Source organism: Heptranchias perlo, chromosome 30 (genome assembly GCF_035084215.1).
Source record: "Heptranchias perlo isolate sHepPer1 chromosome 30, sHepPer1.hap1, whole genome shotgun sequence".
Classification (NCBI taxonomy): domain Eukaryota; kingdom Metazoa; phylum Chordata; class Chondrichthyes; order Hexanchiformes; family Hexanchidae; genus Heptranchias; species Heptranchias perlo.
In genome coordinates, this window is record NC_090354.1 from 24,147,267 (window position 1) to 24,170,067 (window position 22,801).

At 42.1% G+C, this 22,801-nt stretch overlaps 1 protein-coding gene across 2 annotated transcripts in view; it reads right to left on the reverse strand.

Moving 5' to 3' along the window:
• LOC137299997 (sodium channel protein type 4 subunit alpha-like) overlaps positions 1–22,801 on the reverse strand; it is a 151,547-nt gene that overhangs the window by 39,095 nt on the left and 89,651 nt on the right. For both annotated transcript variants that reach the window (XM_067969061.1, XM_067969060.1), the window contains 6 exons: positions 19,570–19,782; positions 16,966–17,241; positions 13,039–13,168; positions 11,194–11,432; positions 10,103–10,276; positions 8,412–8,768 (listed from right to left, as the gene is read on the reverse strand). In XM_067969061.1, coding sequence (XP_067825162.1) covers positions 8,412–8,768; positions 10,103–10,276; positions 11,194–11,432; positions 13,039–13,168; positions 16,966–17,241; positions 19,570–19,782 — 1,389 coding nt within the window. The remainder of the gene's footprint in view (positions 1–8,411; positions 8,769–10,102; positions 10,277–11,193; positions 11,433–13,038; positions 13,169–16,965; positions 17,242–19,569; positions 19,783–22,801) is intronic.

Genomic DNA, 22,801 nt, shown 5'->3' on the forward strand with positions numbered 1-22,801 from the left:
TGTAAACCATCTTAGACTTCCTTGTACTCTCTCTTAGTCTGATCCCACCTAATACCGTACTATTTCTTATTCTAGTGCTATCTTTCTCTCCCAATCCTTTGTGCAACTTGTTTCTCCTTTCCAATGCTACAACCTGGTGCCCAGCCCCCTGCCAAATTAGTTTAAATCCCCCCTCCCCCACCCACAGCACTAGCAAACCTCCCCGCGAGGACATTGGTCCCAGCTCCATTGAGGTGCAACCCGTCCGGCCTGTACAGGTCCCACCTCTCCCAGATCTGGTCCCAGTGCCCCAGGAATCTAAAGCCCTCCCTCCTGCACCATCTCTCCAGCCACGCATTCATCTTCTCTATTCTCCTATTTCTATACTCGCTAATTCCCCGGGGTCGGTACTAGTACCACTGCTTTTCTTGATATATATTAATGACTTGGACTTGGTTGTATGGGGCACAATTTTCAAATTTGACACAAAGCTTGGAAGTGTAGTGAACAGTGAGGAGGATAGTGATAGACTTCAAGAGGTTATAGACTGGCTGGTGGCATGGGCGGACAGGTGGCAGATGAAATTTAACGCAGAAAAATGTGAGGTGATACATTTCGGTAGGAAGAATGAGGAGAGACAATATAAACTAAAGGGCACAATTCTAAAAGGGTTACAGGAACAGAGAGATCTGGCGGTATATGTACATCATTGAAGGGGGCAGGGCAGGTTGAGAAAGCGGTTAAGAAAGCATACGGGATCCTGGGCTTTATAAATGGAGGCATAGAGTACAAAAGCAAGGAAGTCATGATGAACATTTATAAAACACTGGTTCGACCACAACTGGAGTATTGTGTCTAGTTCTGAGCATTGGACTTTAGGAAAGATGCGAAGGCCTTAGAAATGGTGCAGAAGAGATTTACTAGAATGATTCCAGGGATGAGGGACTTTAGTTACATGGCTAGACTAGAGAAGCTGGGTTTGTTCTCCTTGGAACAGAGAAGGTTGAGAGGAGATTTGAAAGAGGTATTCAAAATCATGAAGGGTCTAGACAGAGTAGATAGAGAGAATCTGTTCCCATTGGCGGAAGGGTCAAGAACCAGAGGACATAGATTTAAGGTGATTGGCAAAAGAACCAAAGGTGACATGAGGAAAAACTTTTTTACACAGCGAGTGGTTAGGATCTGGAATGCACTGCCAGAGGGTGTGGTTGAGGCAGATTCAATCATGGCCTTCAAAAAGGAACTGGATAAATACTTGAAAGGAAAACATTTGCAGGGCTACAGGGATAGGGTGGGGGAGTGGAACTAGCTGGATTAATCTTGCATAGAGCCAGCACAAACTTGATGGACCAAATGGCCTCTATCCGTGCTGTAACCATTCTATGATTCTATGTAACTATTGCGTATTATTTTTCTAACTTTCTCTCTAAATGGCCTCCTTCTGTGCCATAAATTTTCTATGATTCTAAATTTTCTATGAAACCAAGCAATTTTTTCCCACAAATCTCATTTCCTATTGGCAGTAATGTACCAAGAGATGGACAAGGATGGTTATTAACTTTCTTCCCTGAGGGAAATCTATTAAGTTCTGTGGCAAGGGAGTCCAACCTGTGTCCTGGCCTCACATCCTAGGAATTTGGCTCTCAGATCCCAGGCTACTAAGTCCTTGTTGTGCTTATATTTCTTACTCGCTGGTTTGTCCGGTTTGAATTTGGTAGGCCTGGCGGTTTGAAATGTGCCGTTTATAGCGCTGTTGCCTTATTGGTGAACAAATCTTAAATAAGAACACCGAGATCAGTCAGTATCCACGACTTTAGATATATTTGAATTAATGGGAATAAGTGTTTAAACTTTACATATAGCTCCCAGGGTTCCATTGTATGCACCCAACAGGCTCACAAAAACATAACCTGGGGCACATAACAGGTATTCTTATAATTGCAGTGCACCTCAATGATGTACGGCACCATTATACCTATTGCCCTGTAGCAAGTCCGTCAGTCCGCAGAAACATAGGGCCAATTTTAACTCTATTCTCGCCAGTGGGAACAGGGCAGTAGCTACGTTAAAATAGCTGTGGCGAACTTACTGCCATATTAACTGGAGCCTTCCTCTGGGTGGCTCAGGTGTTCGCCTGAATCAGGTGGGAGCTTCATTACTCTGTGCGAATTTGGGTTCCATGACGTACATAGGATCCCAATGCAGTATTGAAGGAAAACCGGCCAGACAGTGCACGTCCAGCTGTATCGGCTGATGAAGAGGAAGAGGCCTCAAAAAGATAAGCGAGCAATTATTTTTGTGCGACCAGGAGGTGTAGGAATGCTCCTCCGAGCTTCATAAGAATAATGTGGGCCGTTGCCGTACTAGCCCCCTGCCATAAACCTTCCCCTGCCCCCGACCTACCTTTCTGCCAGTTCGCTCGGCCTCTAGGCTGCCCAGAGCTGGCGAGCTGCAGCGGGATGCCACTGAGGGCGTGAGGCTCGCCAGCGGCATGGCAACGAGGCCAGAGGCCCTCAAAACAGATTGGACATCTCGTCAGCAGGATCAGGCATCTGAGAGTTAAAATCTACCCTACACTTTCCACAAAAAAACTTCTAAATTTATTAAAGTCAGTGATGAATAATTTGTATTTTTCCTGTGACCTATGTACGGTCTATGGATTTTGCACAAACGATATTGTGAATGGCACCATCAATACTCAGGTGTGACTTACTTTTGAAATGTTACTGTTAATATTACAAAGATGTACTCTGGGATGTTCCAATTACCTACCACAATGGATAAGCTACCTACATATTTGAATACAGTAAACATGCATAACGGCATACCAACTGAAAACAAGCGTGGTATGGTGAAAACTAAATAGCAGCAGGTATTTCTACTTATCCTGCACTGGTATGTTGAGTTCTAATGAACTGATTGATAGGGAAGACTATTCCCCAGAGAATACCCTCTCTTGAACCCTGCCGAGCAGATGACATTCCAAGGGCGTGATTAAATTCCTGCTGACTCTTATGGAATCTAACTGGAACCAGAGACGTAGGCCTGTGCATTTCCTTCACTTGTGGTAATAATCGCCAGGTATCAGTCACCCATTGCACAGAATCCAAACTAACATCCCCCTCCTGATGAAACTCTTGCACACAATCCATATCTGGGTGCAGTAGTATGAGAAATAGGTGATTTGTTTCCAATTTATTTTACAGTCATTTTTTTTTCTGTAGCTGAGGTGAATTGGAGAACAGTATTAACAGTTACCCAAGAGTAAGCAGCTCTCTAGCTCATATTATGTGACTCAGAAACAAGCCTTAAATAAATCACTTGCATCATATCCGTAAATATTTATGTTTAGCCACAGCGCCAGGCCAGCTACAAGTAGCCGTCGTACTTAAGACATCAGGTTTTTCAACAAGAATCACAATATTACACTTGGTATCAGCCGTGTCCTTTATATTCTGTGTTTAGTGTGAAATGCATCATCAGAACTAAATTGGAACATGAAAGCTCCTCTAACCCCACTGCCAATAAGCTACACACGAAGGACAAATTCCTAAACCATGGCAAATATGGCACTGTCCCGTGCCTTTATTAGGGTTGAATTACCATGTCACAACTCTTCCTCTCCCTTCCCTGAACATGACCAGTACGTGGGAGACTAGGGAAAAAAAAACATAAGAAAGCATTCCTCGGTTCAAGCTTGGAAAGAGAGTTTCGAATGTTTTCCCAGTGAGAATGTGGGGACTCTAGAAAGTAACATAACTTGGCACTGAGCCATGCTCTCATGTTGGCATTGAGTTGGAGGAGTAATTAGCACTTTTAGCGGGCTAGGGAAGGTTTGAGTTTCATGGGGCTTAGCTGGATTTTGATTAAATTGAACTCCTGGGCTGATTTTATTTTCAGCTATTAGTTCATTTATATAAATATATTTCTCACATTTACAATTCGTCTCCTATTATTTTTAGGATGTATTTTTGTGCTCATCAAGATGAGCATGCTTCTCCTGGGGACTGGAACGTTTCCTATGTTTTCTACCTAACAGGTAATCTTCCGACTTCTTACTGCTGACATGGAGCATCACCTGCTGGGAATGTGCACTTTGCATGAGTCAGAAAATTATCCCTCTCAGATTACCACAGAGCATGCTTAAGTCAGGTTCAGCATGCCAAGATGTAATGCTCAATCTATTAAGCCCCCAAAATGTCTTTGGCTCTAAAGAACACCCACTACACCAATGTGATTTTTTTTCAGTTTCGTTCATGTCTCTCTGAGTTAAATTGCCAATTTAGTTTTTTGTTTATTCATTTGGACAGTTACATGGGTAAGATGGGTATAGAGGGATATGGGCCAAGTGCAGGCAATTGGGACTAGCTTAGTGGTATAAACTGGGCGACATGGACATGTTGGGCTGAAGGGCCTGTTTCCATGTTGTAACTTCTATGATTCTATGATTCATTGCCCATCCCTAATTGCCCTTGAGAAGGTGGTGGTGAGCCACCTTCTTGAACCACTGGAGTCTGTGTGGTGAAGGTTACTTTTTGTAGCGAGACAGTACAACTGAGCAGCTTGCTAGGCCATTTCAGAGGGCGATTAAGAACCAATCACATTGCTGTGGGTCTGGAGTCACATATAGGCCAGACCGGGTAAGGACAACAGGTTTCCTTCCCTAAAGGACATTAGTGAACCAGATGGGTTTTTATGACAATCCAGTAGTTTCATGGCCACCATTACTGATTTTATTTAATTAATTAAATTTAAAATCCCCAGCTGCTGTAGTGGGATTTGAACTCATAACTCCAGTTTATTAATCCAGTAACATAACCACTATGCTACCGCACTGAACATATTAGAGGTAGTATTATGGAAACAGACTGATGACCACCAGGATCCGAGCCCAGGCTGCTCAGGACTCTCACAACTGATGATGGGATGAGAGTCTCCTCTTTCTACCAGGAGTCCCGAATGAATTTGAGGGGGGGGTGAAATTCAACTTCGGTGGGGGCGCAAAATGGTTAGGGAACAAATTGGCCGCCCGTTAAACAGCTCACCTGATTGAAGTCAATTGAAAGGAAGGTCGGGTGGGTTGGTTGATTCTCGACCACCTGTTTTGCACTCCCGCTGGAGTTGAATTTCACTCGAGGAGTCGCACCTCAGTCCCTAATGGACACGGGTTCGTATTCACAAACGAGCCCTTGACTAGGTTTGAACCCAGATCCCTGAGTTATAAAGAACCATGTGCTAACGCAGTCCATCATCTAATTCCTCTATGTTATAACTCACCTTCATAGGTATTTTCATAGAACTTAACTAATGAAATAGATCATTAGGGCAAAATTACATTGCAGCAAACATGAAGTTGAACCAATATATTCATCCAAGTAAAAATTTTGATAATGTGCTTTGCTTTTTGTACAATCAGTAATAGATCTCTAAATCTACATCACTTATATTCCAGTAATTGCTTACCTTGATTCTCCTTTTCTTTCATCTGCAATCACAGCTTCTTTGTGTGAGAAACTGAAGGAAATGATTCCCACATTACATCATTAAAGCTGATTGCTATTTCTAAGGCACTTCTGAAAATAACTTACCTTCAGAAAAGTTTGCTTCCAATCTGTTTAAACTGAAGTTCAGTAATGTGATGTTATTGCAGTTATATACCGAAAACAACAACTTGTATTTGTATACTTTAATATAGAAAATCATCCCAAGGTTCTTCACAGAAATGTAATCAAAATTGTTGCTGAACCAAAGAAAGAAATATTAGAAAGGCTTGATTAAAAAGGTGGGTTTTAGGGAGGGTCTTAAAGGAGGAGAGGCATGTGGAGAGGCAGAGGGGTTTAGGGAGGGATTTCCAGAGTATGGGGCCTAGGCAGCTGAAGGTGCTGCCACTAATAGCGAGACTGTTAGTCTATCATAGAGGTCGAGGTGGTATTGTAGGTAATGGTCTGGTTACATCTATATGACTGATAGTTCTAAAGGTGCTCTGATGACACTGGCATCATTGGCAGACAATCATGTCCCCTCACATTGTGTTGAAGTGCCTCAGTGGCTTACCATAAACACCCAGTCCTTTCCACCTTCTGCTTGCATTCATATCCTTATATGTAATCATCCCACTAAAAGCCACACCTGGCATGTAATTACTTGCTACATTCACCTATAGGCACATCTATTATGGGCTGTATGCGGATACCTGGGTTTTATTGCATCTCACAGCTAATGAAATTAATTTGGCCTTTGGCTTTGGCAAGAGCGGCCATTCCTGGCCACCTGCCTCAATTTCTTGCAGTTTCTGCATGGCATGTTTAGATGCAGGACATCCCAAGACATTGGCAGTGGGGTTTACACCAGGACCCTTCCCAGATCGAAGGGATTGTGGGAGCCTGGCAGCGAGCTGAAGAGGAATTTAAAGGTAAATACGATTGTTATATACCAGGTCTCTCAAGTCCCACGACCTGCAAGGAGAAATCATTATTAGCAGCAATGTGCCGCACTTCAAAGGACACCCAGCACTTCCGGTCTGCAGAGGCCCTGATTCACACTGAGCTCATATCAGTCATGGTATCATTCAGTTAGTACTTCTCATTCACTCAATGGGATTTGCATCCCAATTGTTCCTAGTTGTCAAATCTAAGCCTTCAAGCATTGACTGACTATACTGGCTCAGAGCTGGTGGTAATGATTCCTCCAAACAAATTGGATATTTTTGATATGGACTGACCATTCGGCTGCGACCTAGGCATCGAATCAGGACATGATAAAGGCACTGAAGGAGCGTTGTACTGTCGGAGGAGCCGTCTTTCAGGTGAAATGTTAAACCGAAGCCCCGCCTGTTCTCTCAGGTGGACATAAATGATCTCATGGCACTACTTCGAAGAAGAGCAGGGGAGTTCTCACCGGTGTCCTGACCAATATTTATCCCTCAACCAACATCACTATAAACAGATTAGCTGGTCATTTACCTCATTGTTGTTTGTGGGATCTTGTTGTGCATGTAATGGCTATTGCGTTTCCTACATTACAACAGTGACTACACTTTAAAGGTACTTCACTGGCTGTGAAGGGCTTTGGGACGTCCTGAGGTTGTGAAAGGTGCTATATAAATATAAGTTCTTTCTTCTTTCAAGAAAAAAGAAAATCAGGTGCGGTGTAAAACAGGCTGCTGATTCGCTATGAAGCTACTGAAAAAGACCAATTTCACTCCTGTAATGTCCTGTCAGAAACAACGATGGAAGCAGAATCTGCAACAGTTTTTAAATGGAAAGTGGATAATAAATGATAAAGGAAAATTTAAAAAGGTCTAGAGGGAAGAGGGCAAGGGAATAGGACTAAATGGGTGCTACCTCTTTTGAAGAGCCAGCACATGCGCCTCCTTCTGTGCTGTAAAATTCTTTGATTCTATAATAGAAGCAGAAAAGGCTCTGCAGTCCATCATCCCAGTCCCAAAAACGAATGCCTTTCATTCTCTTACTCCCTCAAATATCGATCCAATTCTCCCTCACATTTTCCTACACTATTTGTCTCCTTGGATAGTCTATTCCACACGTTTACCACCCTAATGTGTAATGTAGTTAAATCCAAACTATCTGTGCACCTTCCCAGTCTCCTTGAGCACCTCTTTGCTGCAGTGCTCCATTATGACCACTGGATTAATCCAGATTAATCTAGGAGGTGTCTAAGTGCTGGTTCATTCACTCTCCCAAAATAATATGGATCGTTCAATACCCTGATAACCAACATGGACTGCATTCTTGTACTTTCTTAAAACTTAGAAGGAGGGCGGTGGATGTACGGAATGGACTGCCAAGGGAGGCTGTAAGAGCTAATTCTTTCAGCAAATACAAGAGTGAGTTAGTTAAGTACCTGGAGAAAAATTTGATAGAGCGGTATGAGAGGTATCATGGGAGATGATATTTCCTTGACACTGGGGCTGGCCAGATGGACCGCACTGGAATTTCCGGTCCAGTACATTCCTATGTAACCCCTTTGATCTCAGTTTTCAGCAATGATTGACACACGAGTCTGCATGATTTTATCTTGCAATGCAGGCTACCGCATCCTACCTAGGGAAAACCATAATTCCATTTAGCTTATCGGAAGCTCGCTTGCTGCTAACTGAATCACAAGCAGTACTATTGGTGTTGGAATTTTGCATCTTCAACTTCAATCTGTCAGATCAAAGAATGGTGCCAGGAGGAATAACGAAGACAAGAAGGGAAGATAACAGTATTTTCAGAAGACAGAGAAAACATTTGAGATGTCAAGGGGTATTTATTTTTAGGGCTTGTTATATGGTGAGAGGCTACTATTATGTACCCAAAGTCAACTGCAGGGAATTCTTTTTAACTGAACATATATCAAAAAGTAGACTTCTTTTGAAATGCTCCATATGGTTGAAGCAATAGGAAGATCAGGAAGAGAGAAAGACTTACCACCAGGTTACCAATCACCATGACCATCATGAAAACCACGAGGCACATGGGTTTTCCCGCCACCTCCATGCAATGCCACATTGTCTCAATCCATTCTCCGCAAAGGATGCGGAACACAATCAGAAACGAGTGGAAGAAGTCATTCATGTGCCAACGTGGGAGCGTGCAGTCTTCTGAAATCTTACAAACGCATTGCTGGTACATCTTGCCAAAGAGCTGCATTCCGACCACAGCAAAGATGAACACGATAATGGCCAGGACCAGTGTCAGATTCCCCAGTGCACCCACTGAGTTACCAATGATCTTAATCAGCATGTTCAAAGTTGGCCAAGACTTTGCAAGTTTGAAAACTCTCAGCTGGAAATAAGAGAGAAAATCAAATATAGTCCAATTTTGTACTCTTATTACAGCAATAACAGATTTACAGACAGCAACTAAGAATGTATTTAAAACTAAATGTGAGAGTCAGAAAGAAGAAACCTTTGCTGAATTTTAGTGACATTTTTAGTGCAATTCCTACAATTCAACATGAAGCAAACTGTTTCTTAATTCAGGCTTTTATTACTTGATGTATGCTCTAGATTCATTGAAAATTGGGTTCAGACCGGCTAACTGTATTATACTTTGAGCCCTAAACAGCAGAGAGAGAAGCATCTCACCCTACCTGGATTGGATTCACAGCCGAATGCCAGAGCTGTGCATTGGATTATTGGTTGTGGAGGCTTGCAGTTGCCTTTGTGCCTTATGTGTGTAGCATTGATAATGCAGACCAGATGTGCATGCAGTGCTTGGCGCTTGCACACTACATGTGCTCAGGGCTCATAATGGTTAATTTAATTAAAATGAGGGGGCTTCTGATAGTAGCATAGCCATAGTTTCATGCATGAAAAGACCTTCGGTCCATCTCGCCCACCTAGCCACAATATTCCCTTGCTGCATTCCTAATAACATGCTCAAAGGGTCGGAGGAGCTGAGAGGCTAAGCACCAGTTTCAATCGGGTGCTGGGGAGGTTGGTATTCCAACTTAAAACTAAACTTGAGCACTCATGTCCTTTGCCTCGCTCATCACCCCTGGCCATAGCTCCCTTGTCGAGTGCTTCCTGGAAGCGCCTGCCCAATGCGCATCCCTCACCAAGAAGGTGCCTAGTGCACAACGTGCCGCTAGTATCTTTCACTAGCTACCGGCGCCCTATGACATGGCCCTGGTGTGCCCAATGCATTGTGGGAGACGGCTGCGCTACATCAGTAAATGATGCAAATAGGGTGACCAGTGGCACCGTTATCGACGCCATAGAGTTGATTCTGTGCTTTAGTGCTCCCTATACAGAGCTTTGTCTTCTGGGAGTGCGATTTGAATATCAGGGACTGAAGTGAGCATATCACTCGGTTGTCTGACATTACGATTAAGGTTAATGTTTCGTTCATGAATGTACTGCTCTAATTCTTGGTATGTGCTCCCACTGTATGATGCTCCTCACCCGTGAGTGCAAATTGATAACATTTTCCCTTTTGTGCTCATGCGTTCTAACCTACAAAAAGATTATCAGATCCAGACTGCATTTGTACAAACTATAACAAGTGAAGTTTTCTAGTGACCTGTCAGGAATTGTACAGGTTTTAGCATGATTACTGCATTCCATCTGCTATTTTAGGCAGTTACACATTGCACAGGCAGAACTTCTGATACAAACCAATCTGAATGAACGTAGCACTGACAATCCTTGCACATTGGCCAGTCCCAGCTCTACCAAGCTGAGAGTCACAATGATGCTGTCAAATATGTTCCAGCCCACTTGAAAGTAGTAATAGGGATCGAGAGCAATCAGTTTGAACACCATTTCAGCCGTGAAAATCCCTGTGAACACCTGTCAGGAAAAAAAAGTACTTCAGTCTCCATCACCTGCTTAAAGATACAAACTACAGAACCTAATGTCCTATAGAACCTAATGCCTCACAGAACCTAGCATCCCAGAGAACCTAGCATCCCAGAGAATGCGGTCGAAATTTGTATGCACTGCACCCATTTTTCAGGCATAAAATGGGTGCAAAGCGCATCAATTTTCAGTGGGTCAGGCTACGCCCAATCTGCGCAGGCGTTGGTCCCACTGCTAAATTTATTGGGACCTTTTTTTAAGCATCCCAGGTGGATACCTAAAACAGGTGTTTGTCCCTTTACATATGTAAATTAGGGACCTAACGCCTTTTGAAGGACCCCATCGATAAATTAGTCAGATGGGCCTGTCCTACTTAGGATTCTTCAGTGTCCCCATTGACAGGTGAGTTGAAACTTTTTTTTGGAGGAGTGCACCTCCCAACTCCACATTAAAACCACGGGCCGCTGCCTTCAAGCGTTCGCTCCCCCCTCCCGACTGCGTCCACCCACCCCCCCCACCCCACCGGACTCTCCTGAGGCTCTTGGTATCCGAGCGGCTGAACTTGCTGCCCCCCCAAGCAACTGGCCGGCTGCCTCTGGGCTCACAAATGATGCCCATAGCTTGCCACTACTATCCTAATGAACCAAGCAGGCCAACTTGCCCTGGTCCTGCCACCAGCATCATTAGGCGCAGTTCGGGCGCGATCCAATCTCTCGGTGTCAAAGATCAATATGAACATACGTAAATGGCGGATAGGAATAGATCTGCTGGTCCATCCAGCCTGTCCCACCCAGTTGTGCATCACAATGCATAAAAAAAATCAATTTTCCAGCACTCACATTCCTTCACCTTAACAGTTATGAAAAAACCCAACAATTGTCAGAAGTTGGGGAAGTCTAAATACTTACCAGATTCCCCACAAACAGCATATTTTCAAAATCCGCAGTCATGGGATAGTGCTCCATAGCCATAAAGAGAGTGTTCAGCACAATGCAAATAGTGATTCCCAGATCCACAAATGGGTCCATCACAATAAACTTCATGGTTTCTTTGAACTTCACCCACTGCAGACAGCAATCCCAGATTAGAAATTTGTTGGAAAATTTGTACCACCAGGGAGGGCATTTCTGCTGTGCCTCTTCGATCTCTGCAGAATATAAATAACAAGGAATTGTTTTTGTTATATGTGCAAGGTCTTGTATCTTGGAATAAATGCACAATATTTATATCTGCATGCAGATGGATAATTAGATAATTATTGCACCAACGAGCTCCATTTAATGCAGGGCTGTTGGCACCAAAAAGATATGGGGGAAATTCCAGTCACGGAGCTTAATGCACTGGGACTGCATATCGGACCATCAGGTGAGCTCTCTCCACAATTGTGCATCCATTAAAATGAATATAGGAACGGGAGAAGGCCACTCTGCCCTTCGAACCTGGTCTGCCAGTTAGTTAGATCATGAATGACCTGTACCTCAAGTCTATTTACCCTTACCCAACAAAAATCTAGCGATCTCTTGAAAATTTCAATTGTTCTAGCATCCACAGCCTTTTGGGAGAGAGAGTTCCAGATTTCCGCTACATTTTGTGTGAAAAAATGCTTCTGGACTTCACTCCAAAATGGCCTAGCTCTAATTATATTGGGAGGGCACTTTTTACAATATTCAATGCGGCAGAATTGACATCATATAGAAGTCTTCACACCAGAAGGTCACTCCGCCTGCATTGCTCGGCTGTGTCTTTGAATACAAAGTTACTTAAAGGGACAGCCTGCAAGTTTATGTATGCTTTTCAATTGTGTTGTTTTAGTTAATTTTCTGGGACTTCTTTCCCTTCTGCCCCTTCAGTCTTACCAAAGGCTGCGAATAGGTTGAAATGCATTTTGAGCTTTTCTAAACGGTCTAAGAATATTTCCCCCCAATGTGTCCGCTTGCCTTTAAGCAGCCACTTCTTTTAAATTTCACCTAAAGCCTGACTTTCTGGTGGTTTCTACTCCCCAAGTTATACTAGCTCCCTGCACAAGGCCAGAACTACAGGGAGTTAGGGATAAGTAAGAAAATGAACTGAACAGACAATTGTGCACGAACAACTTACTAGACTTCTGGTTACCTTTGCATTAGCACCTAGCCATTCTGGACTGAACTTCCTCGAGATCCAAAAATGTATTCTACAGATTCTCCCCTCTCCCATGAGGCTACAAGAAATGGTTATATGGAACCTTACATGAGTTAAATCCTTCATGGAAAATGTCTTCATGGAAAATATTACAGAAATTTTTAACTTTTAAAAAACTTTGTTCCTTGGATGTGGACAACATTGGTAAGGCAACATTTATTGCCCATCCTCAGTTGCCCTGAGGGCATTAGGAGTCCACCATATGGTGTAGGCAGATCGGGTAGGGTGGCAGGTTCCCTTCCCTGAAGGACGTTAGTGAACCAGTTGGGTTTTTACGACAATCTGACAGCTTTCATGGTCGTTTATTATTAAATTCAATTTCGCAAGTTGCCAACTCGTAAAGGATGGCATGAATCATGTTGAAATGCATGTTGCTTGAAGACAATGTTATTCTGTTGATAAAGACCCTCGTCTCTTCTGGATTTTGTCCCTCATTAAACAAAATACTGTTTTGTCAACCACTGGAAGAATTAGTTGAACAGTAAAGGAAATCCCATGGAGGGGTTCATTCAGAAGGATCAACCCATTCCATCAGAACTGTAGTGTTAGTGGCCAAACGTTCAGACGGAACTTACCGTCCAGCATGGCGTTGCTGTACCCACTGGTTACACTCCCGGCTCTTACTGAGGGCGCTGGTTCTTCCATAAACATTATGGAGCTACGTTTAGATCCAGTCACTTCATCTTCAATGTCCATACCAGCTACCTACAAGGGACCAGGTACAAACAAGGAAAAAAAACATTGGTTATCAATCAGAAATCAAAGCCAGTGTCAATAAAAATGATCTTCCTTTGACATTTTAAATTGTGCTATGCAAAAAACATATTAACTTTTATGAAGAGAATAGATGTTGTGGGTTCGGAGCTATCGGGTAAATTTACTGATTCTGCGTCCCTTTCCCACCACGAGCATCGGAAATTACAAGCCCTGTGATTTTCCATTAATTGAAATCACTGTCTGATACATGTTGGCAGCAGTCAAGGTACCTCGCTGTGGGCATGGACACCAAAAACCTACCCTTATAAATCTACCTTATATGTGGGAACACTTAGCATGCTGAATAATGTTCAGCATGCTATTTATGGCTCTAAAACCACAAAGTAGGATCTATGTATGTGACTAAAATTATACAGACATCTGAAACTGTTTAAAACTACCTCACTCCCACAAGAAAGCTTCCATTTTCCCTCAGCAAGGCTTTGCTTCTTCTTCTCCTATCAAGATTTCGTTTACAGACATTTGGTGCAAAAACAAACATTCACAATTAGATGCATTAGTATGCTCCTCAGATTTAAGTTTCTTTTAGGTGTGAGGTGGTTAAAAAGCAAATTGTGTGCCAAAGTCCAAAAATACAAAAAAAACAGCTTCGAGGTTGTTTGTTGAGCTGCACAGCTTTGTAATGTTTCTGAAAACAGTAAAGTCTCAAACCATCTCTTCCGCAACAAACAGTGATCGTCAGAAGGGTTTGGTTTTATAGATAACACTTTGTCCATCTGATCTCCTGGACTGGTTTCAATCGCCTAAGTGGGGGGTCGGAGAGGAATTTTACAGAATATTTTTTCCCATATTGGCCCTGGGTTTTTTCTGATTTTTGCCTCTCCCAGGAGATTATGTGGCTGTGGCAGTGGGTGTGAGTGGGGGGAGGTTGGGGGAAGGCAGAAGTGTTTATCCACGATGGTCTGGCTGGTCTTTTCCTGCCCGTCAATTTTGTATGTTCCTATGTTCATAACAATGAACTGAGCTGCACACAATTAACAAAGAACTGTGGTTTTGGATTGTTAGCTATCATCAACTATTCTATCACTTTCTTCTGTTGTTGGTTATTTCTGTTTAATGATAACAGTGTTTTATAGATAAACTGTTGTATGCAGTATGGCCAGTGTAATATAAGGTACATGCTATAATCTAACAGAAATACAATATAATATAGTATGTGCTTCATCTATGGCCTATATTCTATTATATCGTACATCAAAGAAAATAATATAATATAGTAAAGTTTAATACAATATAATAATATAGATAGTATATAAATAGTACAGTATAGTATATCTAAAGTACAGCAAAGTATATGGAATAGCAATGGTGTTTTATTTGTATTGGTGCCTGCAAGGAACAGAGAGTGAAAAAAGGTGCCCAGGAGCAGAGCTCAGGCTGAAAATCCAGAGTCGACCAGCTTGGCACAGCACAGCAACCATAAGTTGTACTTCACAGCACCCAGACACAGGGTGTGTTGCACATGACATGTGATAGCTCATGATGCACCCTCCATTGTTAACCGTACTCGTGCAAAAAAATGCGCCCCAACTTCTTTCAAACGTAGTATACACATGGAGAATACCTGTTATTTCCCACGTGAGTAAGATTTACCAATACTGGGTTTAAAGAGGCAGACACTCATCTGAAATATATCTGAACACGTCTGAAGGAGTGTGAGTCATGTTAGATGTGTGTGTGCCGTGCTTTCGATGGTAACAGTTGCAGAGAAGAGGGGTCATAATCAGTCAGAGAACTTCAAGAGTTAAACTCATTCTGTTAGGAATGTTAAAAAGACATTACTAAAGTGTAGTTTAATTTTAAAAAACAAGAGGCATCATTCAGCCCTCATGTGGAATTTGCACCAAATAATTTGCTGTACTTTGTTTTAATGTTTTGGAATTTTTTCTCAAGTTTCCTTTGCCTCCGGACTGTAAAATCATCAAGGGAATGTCAACGCAATATTATTTAAAGTGTGATTGCAATATAATGTGAGTGCATTGTTATAAATAACACTAAAACTGAACGTGACTGAAATTTTCTCACCGCTGCAAAATTATCTTTAATCGCTTTCATAATTGATTGTTAAGGTGTGCCACCTCATCTCTCTCACATGTCAGGATGTCACAATTTCACTGCCTTTAATGGGACTGGAACAAACTGGCACTTTATACTACAGTTAGTTATACCACAGATGCCAATCCCAGTCAGTACAATGTGATACTCAGCTGGCAAAGTTCTACTGCCAGCTGCCTGTCACAGAACTGCAAAGGAGAGGGGAGACAGGATACACTAATACTGAAAACAAGTAAGATTAAAAACTTTTAAACTTGGCCTTGACAGGCCATTCGGCCCAACAGGTCCATGCCGGTGTTTATGTTCCACACGAGCTTCCTCCCTTCCCTACTTCATCTAACCCTATCAGCATATCCTTCTATTCCTTTCTCCTTCATGTGTTTATCTAGCTTCCCCTTAAACGCATCTATGCTAGTCACCTCAACTACTCCTTGTGATAGTAAATTCCACATTCTAACCACTCTCTGGATAAAGAAGTTTCTCCTGAATTCCCTATTGGATTTATTAATGACTATCTTGTATTTATGGCCCCTAGTTCTGGTCTTCCCTGCAAGTGGAAACATTTTTTCTATGTCTACCCTATCAAACCCTTTCATTATCTTAAAGACCTCTATCAGGTCGCCCCTCCGGCCTCTCTTTTCTAGAGAAAAAAGCCCCAGCCTGTTCAATCTTTCCTGATAGGTATAACCTTTCAGTTCTGGTATCATCCTAGTAAATCTTTTTTGCACCTTCTCCAGAACCTCTATATCCTTTTCATAATATGGAGACCAGAACTGTACTCCAAGTGTGATCTAACCAAAGTTCTGTACAAGTTTAACATAACTTCCCTGCTTTATAATTTTATACCTCTAGAAATGAACCCCAGTGATTTGTTTGCTTTTTATGGCCTTATTAACCTGCGTCGCTACTTTTAGTGATTTGTGTATCTGTACCCCTAGATCCCTCTGCTCCACTGCCCCATTTAGACTCTTATTTTCCAAGGAGTGTGTGATCTCCTTATTCTTCCTACCAAAATGCACCAGTATCTTACAGCACAGCCGTGCTGGCTCTTTGAAAGAGCTATGCAATTAGTCCCACTCCCCTGCTCTTTGCCCAAAGCCCTGTGATTTTTTTCCTTTTCAAGTGTATATCCAATTCGCTTTTGAAAGTTACTATTGAATCTGCTTCCACCACCCTTTCAGACAATGCATTCCAGATCACAACAACTCACTGTGTAAAAGAATTGTTCCTCATCTCACTTCTAGTTCTTTTGCAAATTACCTTGAATCCGTGTCCTCTGGTTACAGACCCTCCTGCCAGTGGAAACAGTTTCTCCTTATTTATTCTACCAAAACATCTCATCCAAAAGGCAGCACGAGATTATATTTTGCAGATCGGAAGTGTTCATTATTTCTTGTTTAAAATATGTTTGATAATTCAAAGTATTGGTGGATGTTTCTGCAGAACTAAGCTTTTGCACTGACTGTTTCTTTAAAGGGGCACAATCTTGGTGCAAACCAGAGTTACAACATTTTCTGAAATCCCTTCAAACACATTCCCGGCCACCATTTTACCCCCTGTGCAGTTCTGCAATTGCCATGGTTACCTCGCTGGCATATTCCTGAAACATACATTATGAACTGGACTATGAAACCATGAACTGTCTGCAAATTAAACTTTAAAAAACTTACGTCTTTGTTCGTGCCTGCTCTGTTTATAACAGATGGCACAACTCTGCCGTTGGGTGCTGTGCCACTTTCACCATCTTGTGAAACAACTCCGTTAATTGTAATGGTGATGGATGGTTTGATGTGTGGAGCGGCCAGTGACCCTCGTCGACTCTCGCCTTCCTCTCCCGTGCCGTGCACATCGTTGGCGGGATCATTGTCAGAACCATTGTCATTCTTCTGCACTCTGTCACTTGCCAATGAGTTGTCACTGCCAACGTTGCCTCTGGCAGAATGTAGCTGGGGGGGCGGGGTGGGGGGAGAAATATATTTCAACTTATTAACAATATAGAAGTTAAAATTATTTTTGCCTTTTTTTGTCTGTCCCATAGTGAGGGATCTCAATGGAATATATTTCCACTTTTACTCCCACATCGGGTATACCACGGGCAGTTACAGAGTAACCCTCTGCCCCAACAAGATGTCTCTACCACAATCGTTGAAGACCCTATATTGCACCAGTTTTAATTTTAACATTTCTCACATCAGCCATCCTGCAGGTCTCTCTAGAGAATGAGGATTTAGTCCAAATTACTGCCAGTTTTGTGCTCTGAACTTGTGCTTACTAGGAACTGGGTTTAGACTACCCAAACTCATTTCATGTAGGATCCTTATATGCCTCAGAGAAAGGAAACTTTAATCCTATCAACCTGGGAGAGATTCAAATCCAGATTGCAGAAGTGAATGGATAGTGTTCTCATCCAAAATACCATCCACTCCCCTGAAAACATTCCAACTACTGATGTCTATTTATTGTACAGTGTACTAGGGCTGACCTATGAATAAATTCCGAACAAACTTCCAGAAAATAATTACAGAAATAAATGATTCATTTTTGGTTTAAATCAACATTTAAGTTAAAAAAATACTATTGTAAGAAATCTAAACCATATAGAGAATAAGTTTTGATCTGTTCATTATTTACTGTGAAATTGTATAAGTATAAAGAACAAGTTTACGATTTCATCATAAATAAATAACCGTGGAACTCTTCCCTTCTATATAGTCCAGATATATGGGGCATGATTTTAACTTGGAAAAACGGGTGGGTTGGGGGCGGGGGGCAGTAAAAATTTTTAAAATCTAAAACCCGCCTCCAACACACCCATTTTGGGTTTTAACGGAGGCGGAACACAGGGCGGGTGACCAACCTGCTCTCAGGAGGCGGGTTAGTCACTGAAAACTTTCAAGAACAGATTTTTTGTTTCAAACCCCTGGGGCCAGGATTCCCTGGCTTTCTACTTCACGCCACGTGAGAGAAAGCGAGAAGGCCCAAAACTGCAGGTAAGTGCCTTTATAGCACAGCTTGTGGGCCCGGAGGAGGAGGAGTGTTTCCCTCAGGCCCAACAAGCCTACCTGCAGTGACCACCGCCATGATCTCCGTCCACTCCCACAATCTCCGACCCCCCCCCCACCACGATCTCCAATCCCCCCCCCCCAAGATTTCCAACCCCCCCTCCATGATCTCCGACCCCCCCATGATCTCCGACCCCCCCCGACGATCTCCGACCCCTGCGATGACCGCCAACCCCGAACCCCCTGATGACTGACCCCCAATGACTGAGCCCCCACCGATGACTAAGCCCCCTGATGACCCCTGGTGACTGACCCCCTTCCGATGACCTCCGATGACTGAGCCCCCCCGATGACCCTCGAACCCTCCCCCCCATCTAAGACTTACCTGCTTGCATCCTCTTCCTTCCTCTTCTCCCATCCGACTGAGGCCAGCCAACCCCCTCCACCCTCTTCCCAGCTCCCCAATAAACACATGCCCATGATCTTGGTTTCCTTAGAGGACACCAACAAAGCAGGGATTGACCAGAGGTTTACGTGAAGTATTTATAATTTAAATGGCTCTAGAATTTATTGGTAACCAACAGCAAATCATTTCTTGATAAACTTGCAATAACTAAATTACAGTAGCTAACCCTTCAGTGCAAATGCCATCAACAAAGTACAATTCACTGTAAGTCAGTACAAAAACACACCTATCACTGATTAAGCTTTGAAAACCCGGATTTCCTGATGGTTAAGGCACTGAGTAGCTTGACTGTACAAAACCAGGAATGTCTCACATTTGACCTTCAACCTGTACTAAATTAGCTGATCCAAAAGCAAAATACTGCGGATGCTGGAAATCTCAAATAAAAACAGAAAATGCTGAAAACGCTCAGCAGTTCAGAGACCTGGACTAATAATCCAGAGAACGTGAGTTCAAATCCCACTTACTTGAGAATTTGAATTCAGTTAACAAAATCTAGAAACAAAAGGCTGGAATCATTAGTAAAAGTGATCACGAAGCTGTCGGATTATTGTAAAAACCCTTCCGGTTCACTAATGTCCTTTCGGGAAGGAAACCTGCCATCTGGCCTAAATGTGGCTCCGGTCTCACACCAACGTGGTTGACTCTGAAGTCGCCTAGTAAGGATCTCAGCTGTATCAAACTGCTACAAAGTAGGCAGCCCACCACCACCTTGTTGGGGCAATAGGGATGGGCAATAAATGCCAGCAATGCCCACATCCCGACAATGAATGAAATAAATAAATAAATGTAAATGGCTCACATACCTGCGCTTCTTGTTCCTTCTGATGTTTCTTTATGTTTTCCATAATCTCTTGAAACTCTCGCTCTTTTTCCTCGTTCTCTAGGCGGGTGGCCTCATTTTGTTCAGCATAAGCCATTGCCACCACAGCCAGAATTAAGTTGATCAGATAAAAGGACCCAATGAAAATGATAATCACAAAGAAGATCATGTAGGTTTTCCCAGCGGCACGGAGGGTCTGCAGGAAAAACAGGAGATGGAAATTTCCTCCTTAGTCAGTGCCTATCACATTCTTTCTTCTTGTTAAGTATTACGCTGGAGATACATCGAGAATCTCACTGGAAACTTCCAATGAATTGCACGGAACTACATTTGCAAATGAGGAAAGTTAAGAAGCTGTCGATTGGGTATTAAAATATGTGGAAAATCATGGAAATACGGAGTCGCTGTTGAGCTTTGACATTGTGCCAGTTTTGATTTAAGGAGCTTATAGATAGCTTTTAAATCATCCTTTTGAGGCTGATGATGGTTAACCTGGGAGAACAGGGTACTGGAACTGGGGGTCTATGAGGATCCACTGTGCCAATAAAAGAAGGGAATGATCACTGTTATGGGCAGAGGGTATGCCCAGAAAAGCCATGTATCACTACACAATGTACACTGGTGTTTTTCTTGCACAGTGGCACTTTTCAATGCAAATTACGTAAAGGCGTTGTGTGTTCACAGAACATTAACATACATTATATCTGTGATGATATCTGATTAATATTTTCAAGACAATTACTTAATATTTAGAACAGCACTACAGTCTGATTCAGCTAGGATTATCTACTTTGTTAATTATGATAATCAAACCCTTTGAAGCATCCATTTTTCCATACAGTTTTATTGCTAATATTTTTGAACCATTACTACAAAGCACTATGAAATTCGTCACCAATCAAGCATACGGTTTTACTAAGTTAATTCTATCTGGGCAGGGAGATTCTTTAACAATGACTTTTTTCAGGTAGATAGTGTTCTGTTTCCATGACAATGCTTCAATCATTTGTTTCTTAACAGAATCCAGCATTTTCTAACTCCTCTGAAGCTTATAATTTAACTTTCTGGGAGGGTGGTAACTGATATAACATAAAAGTGTTATGATGGCACTTGGTGGTATTTGCTTACCCCTGTGTTGAAGGTACCTTCTCCAGACACCCTCCCAACACTAAAATTGATTGGTTTACTCCATTGGTCTGGAATGGTAGTCTCAAAAACTCACTCTCCACAGGCAATTAAATGCCTCTGTGTCCCGTTATAAAATAAGATATTGTTAACCACTACCTTACATGCAGAGTCATGGCTAGTGAGGTGTGAATCATAGAAGTACATGAGATATACAACAGACAGAAACCCCATGCCAGCAAGATATCTGTACACATTTCTAAATAACCCTATACTAGTCTATCCCTTCTTTTCTGATAAGTTCACAAGTCTATAATCACTTTCTTTCAGCAGATATTGTGTCAAGTTGGGTTGATTAAACAGGATAATGAGGTCATTGCTAATGGACAGCAGTGACTTATGAGGCATAACATCACACAGAATGACTGACATCAGTGGAGTAATTATAGAAGAGAATAACTGGTATGCTATAATATAAAGCTGTGAACATTACACAAACCTGATTTTCAGAGACAATGTAGGGTGATAAAACAACATAAAGTACAATATAGGTATTCGCTGAAAAAAAAGCAGCATTTATGATAAAAATTTATCTTTTCACAGACTTCCAGCTGGAATTTGCAAGATCACATTCTATAAAAATGAATCTAACACATATCATGACAAAGAACACACTATATGACTGTACAAGACAACTTTAAAACCATTTCAAAGGTAGAGGAAGGTTGTATTTTTCGATAACTTGCTAATGGCTTGTGTGGGACATCAATGCTATATTTCTAACAAAACGAAATTGTGACAGTCATGACATATCTTGTCTCACCAAAAAAAAAGGAAGGGACTATTAATTAAATGGAAAGACAATAATGTGGAGGGAAGATGAAGTGATCTGGGGGTTCCTTATTGACAATAAAGTGAATAAAGTAAATCAAATGTTGGGATGTATTGAAAGGTTAATTGAGTCGAAATAGTGAGGTAATCCTGCCACTTTATAAATCATTGGTGAGACTGCACTTAGAATACTGCGTACAGCGCATTACAAAAAGGATATGGTAGCTATTGAAAGGATACAGAAGAGAGCAACCAGAATGATTGAGGGTGTTGAGGGATTGGATAATAAGGAGCGATTATGTAAATTGGGCATGTTCTCACTGAAAAAGAGAAGTTTGAGAGGTGATATGATTGTTGTTTTTAGGATTCTATATAAGGTAAACCATGACAAGCTAATTCACCTTGTCGAGAACAGTACATCCAGAGGATGAAAGGGGGTAAATTCAGAGCTAATCGGCAGAAACATTACTTCAATCTACGGAATGGGCTCCTTAGGGAGATGGTGGAAGCAGATAGTATTCATTCATTCAAATGCAAATTAGATAGATTTCTTTCAGAAAATAATAGTTTGGGCTACAGTATATGAATAATTTGAGATATGAGTGGGAGGAACAGATGATTTTGGACCCATGGTTCCCAAAGCTTCCCACCATAGATTTCCTTGCTTCATGTCTGGGTCTGTTGTAGACTAATTGATGGAGATTGACTGCTATGATTAGTCAACAACTCCATTATCATTGTATCATGTGACTACCAGGATGGTAGAAGGCGAACTAGATGGACCTTGGTCTTTTTTTGTCTAGCAATAACTATATTCCTATATACACCTTATCAATATACTGGGGCAGAACCAATTATTGGATACCATACAAGCAAAGCTCAAACAGTATTGAATATTACCAGAGCCAGGGGATGAATTGCTGCCTTGAACCACCTTGTTGGGCTACAAATTCGGCCGTGTAGCGCCCGTTTTGTAGGAGCTACGCGGATTCCTGAGGTCCCAAAATGGGGCCCGGAATGCATGCACACGCTTCTAGCATGCCATGCGCTGGAGGCCATCTTGGTGAAGGCATTTGCGTACGCACAGATAACGAATGCCGGTACCACGTAAAGTAAGGAGAATATGCATTAGATCGGTGTGCAATGTTGATTTAAAGGGATAGATACCACTATGGCACGCAACGCTCCAGCAAATGCACTGTCTTACCCACGAACTGCTGAACATGTTGTAGATAGCCTGGAGGACCCCTCATCAGTGT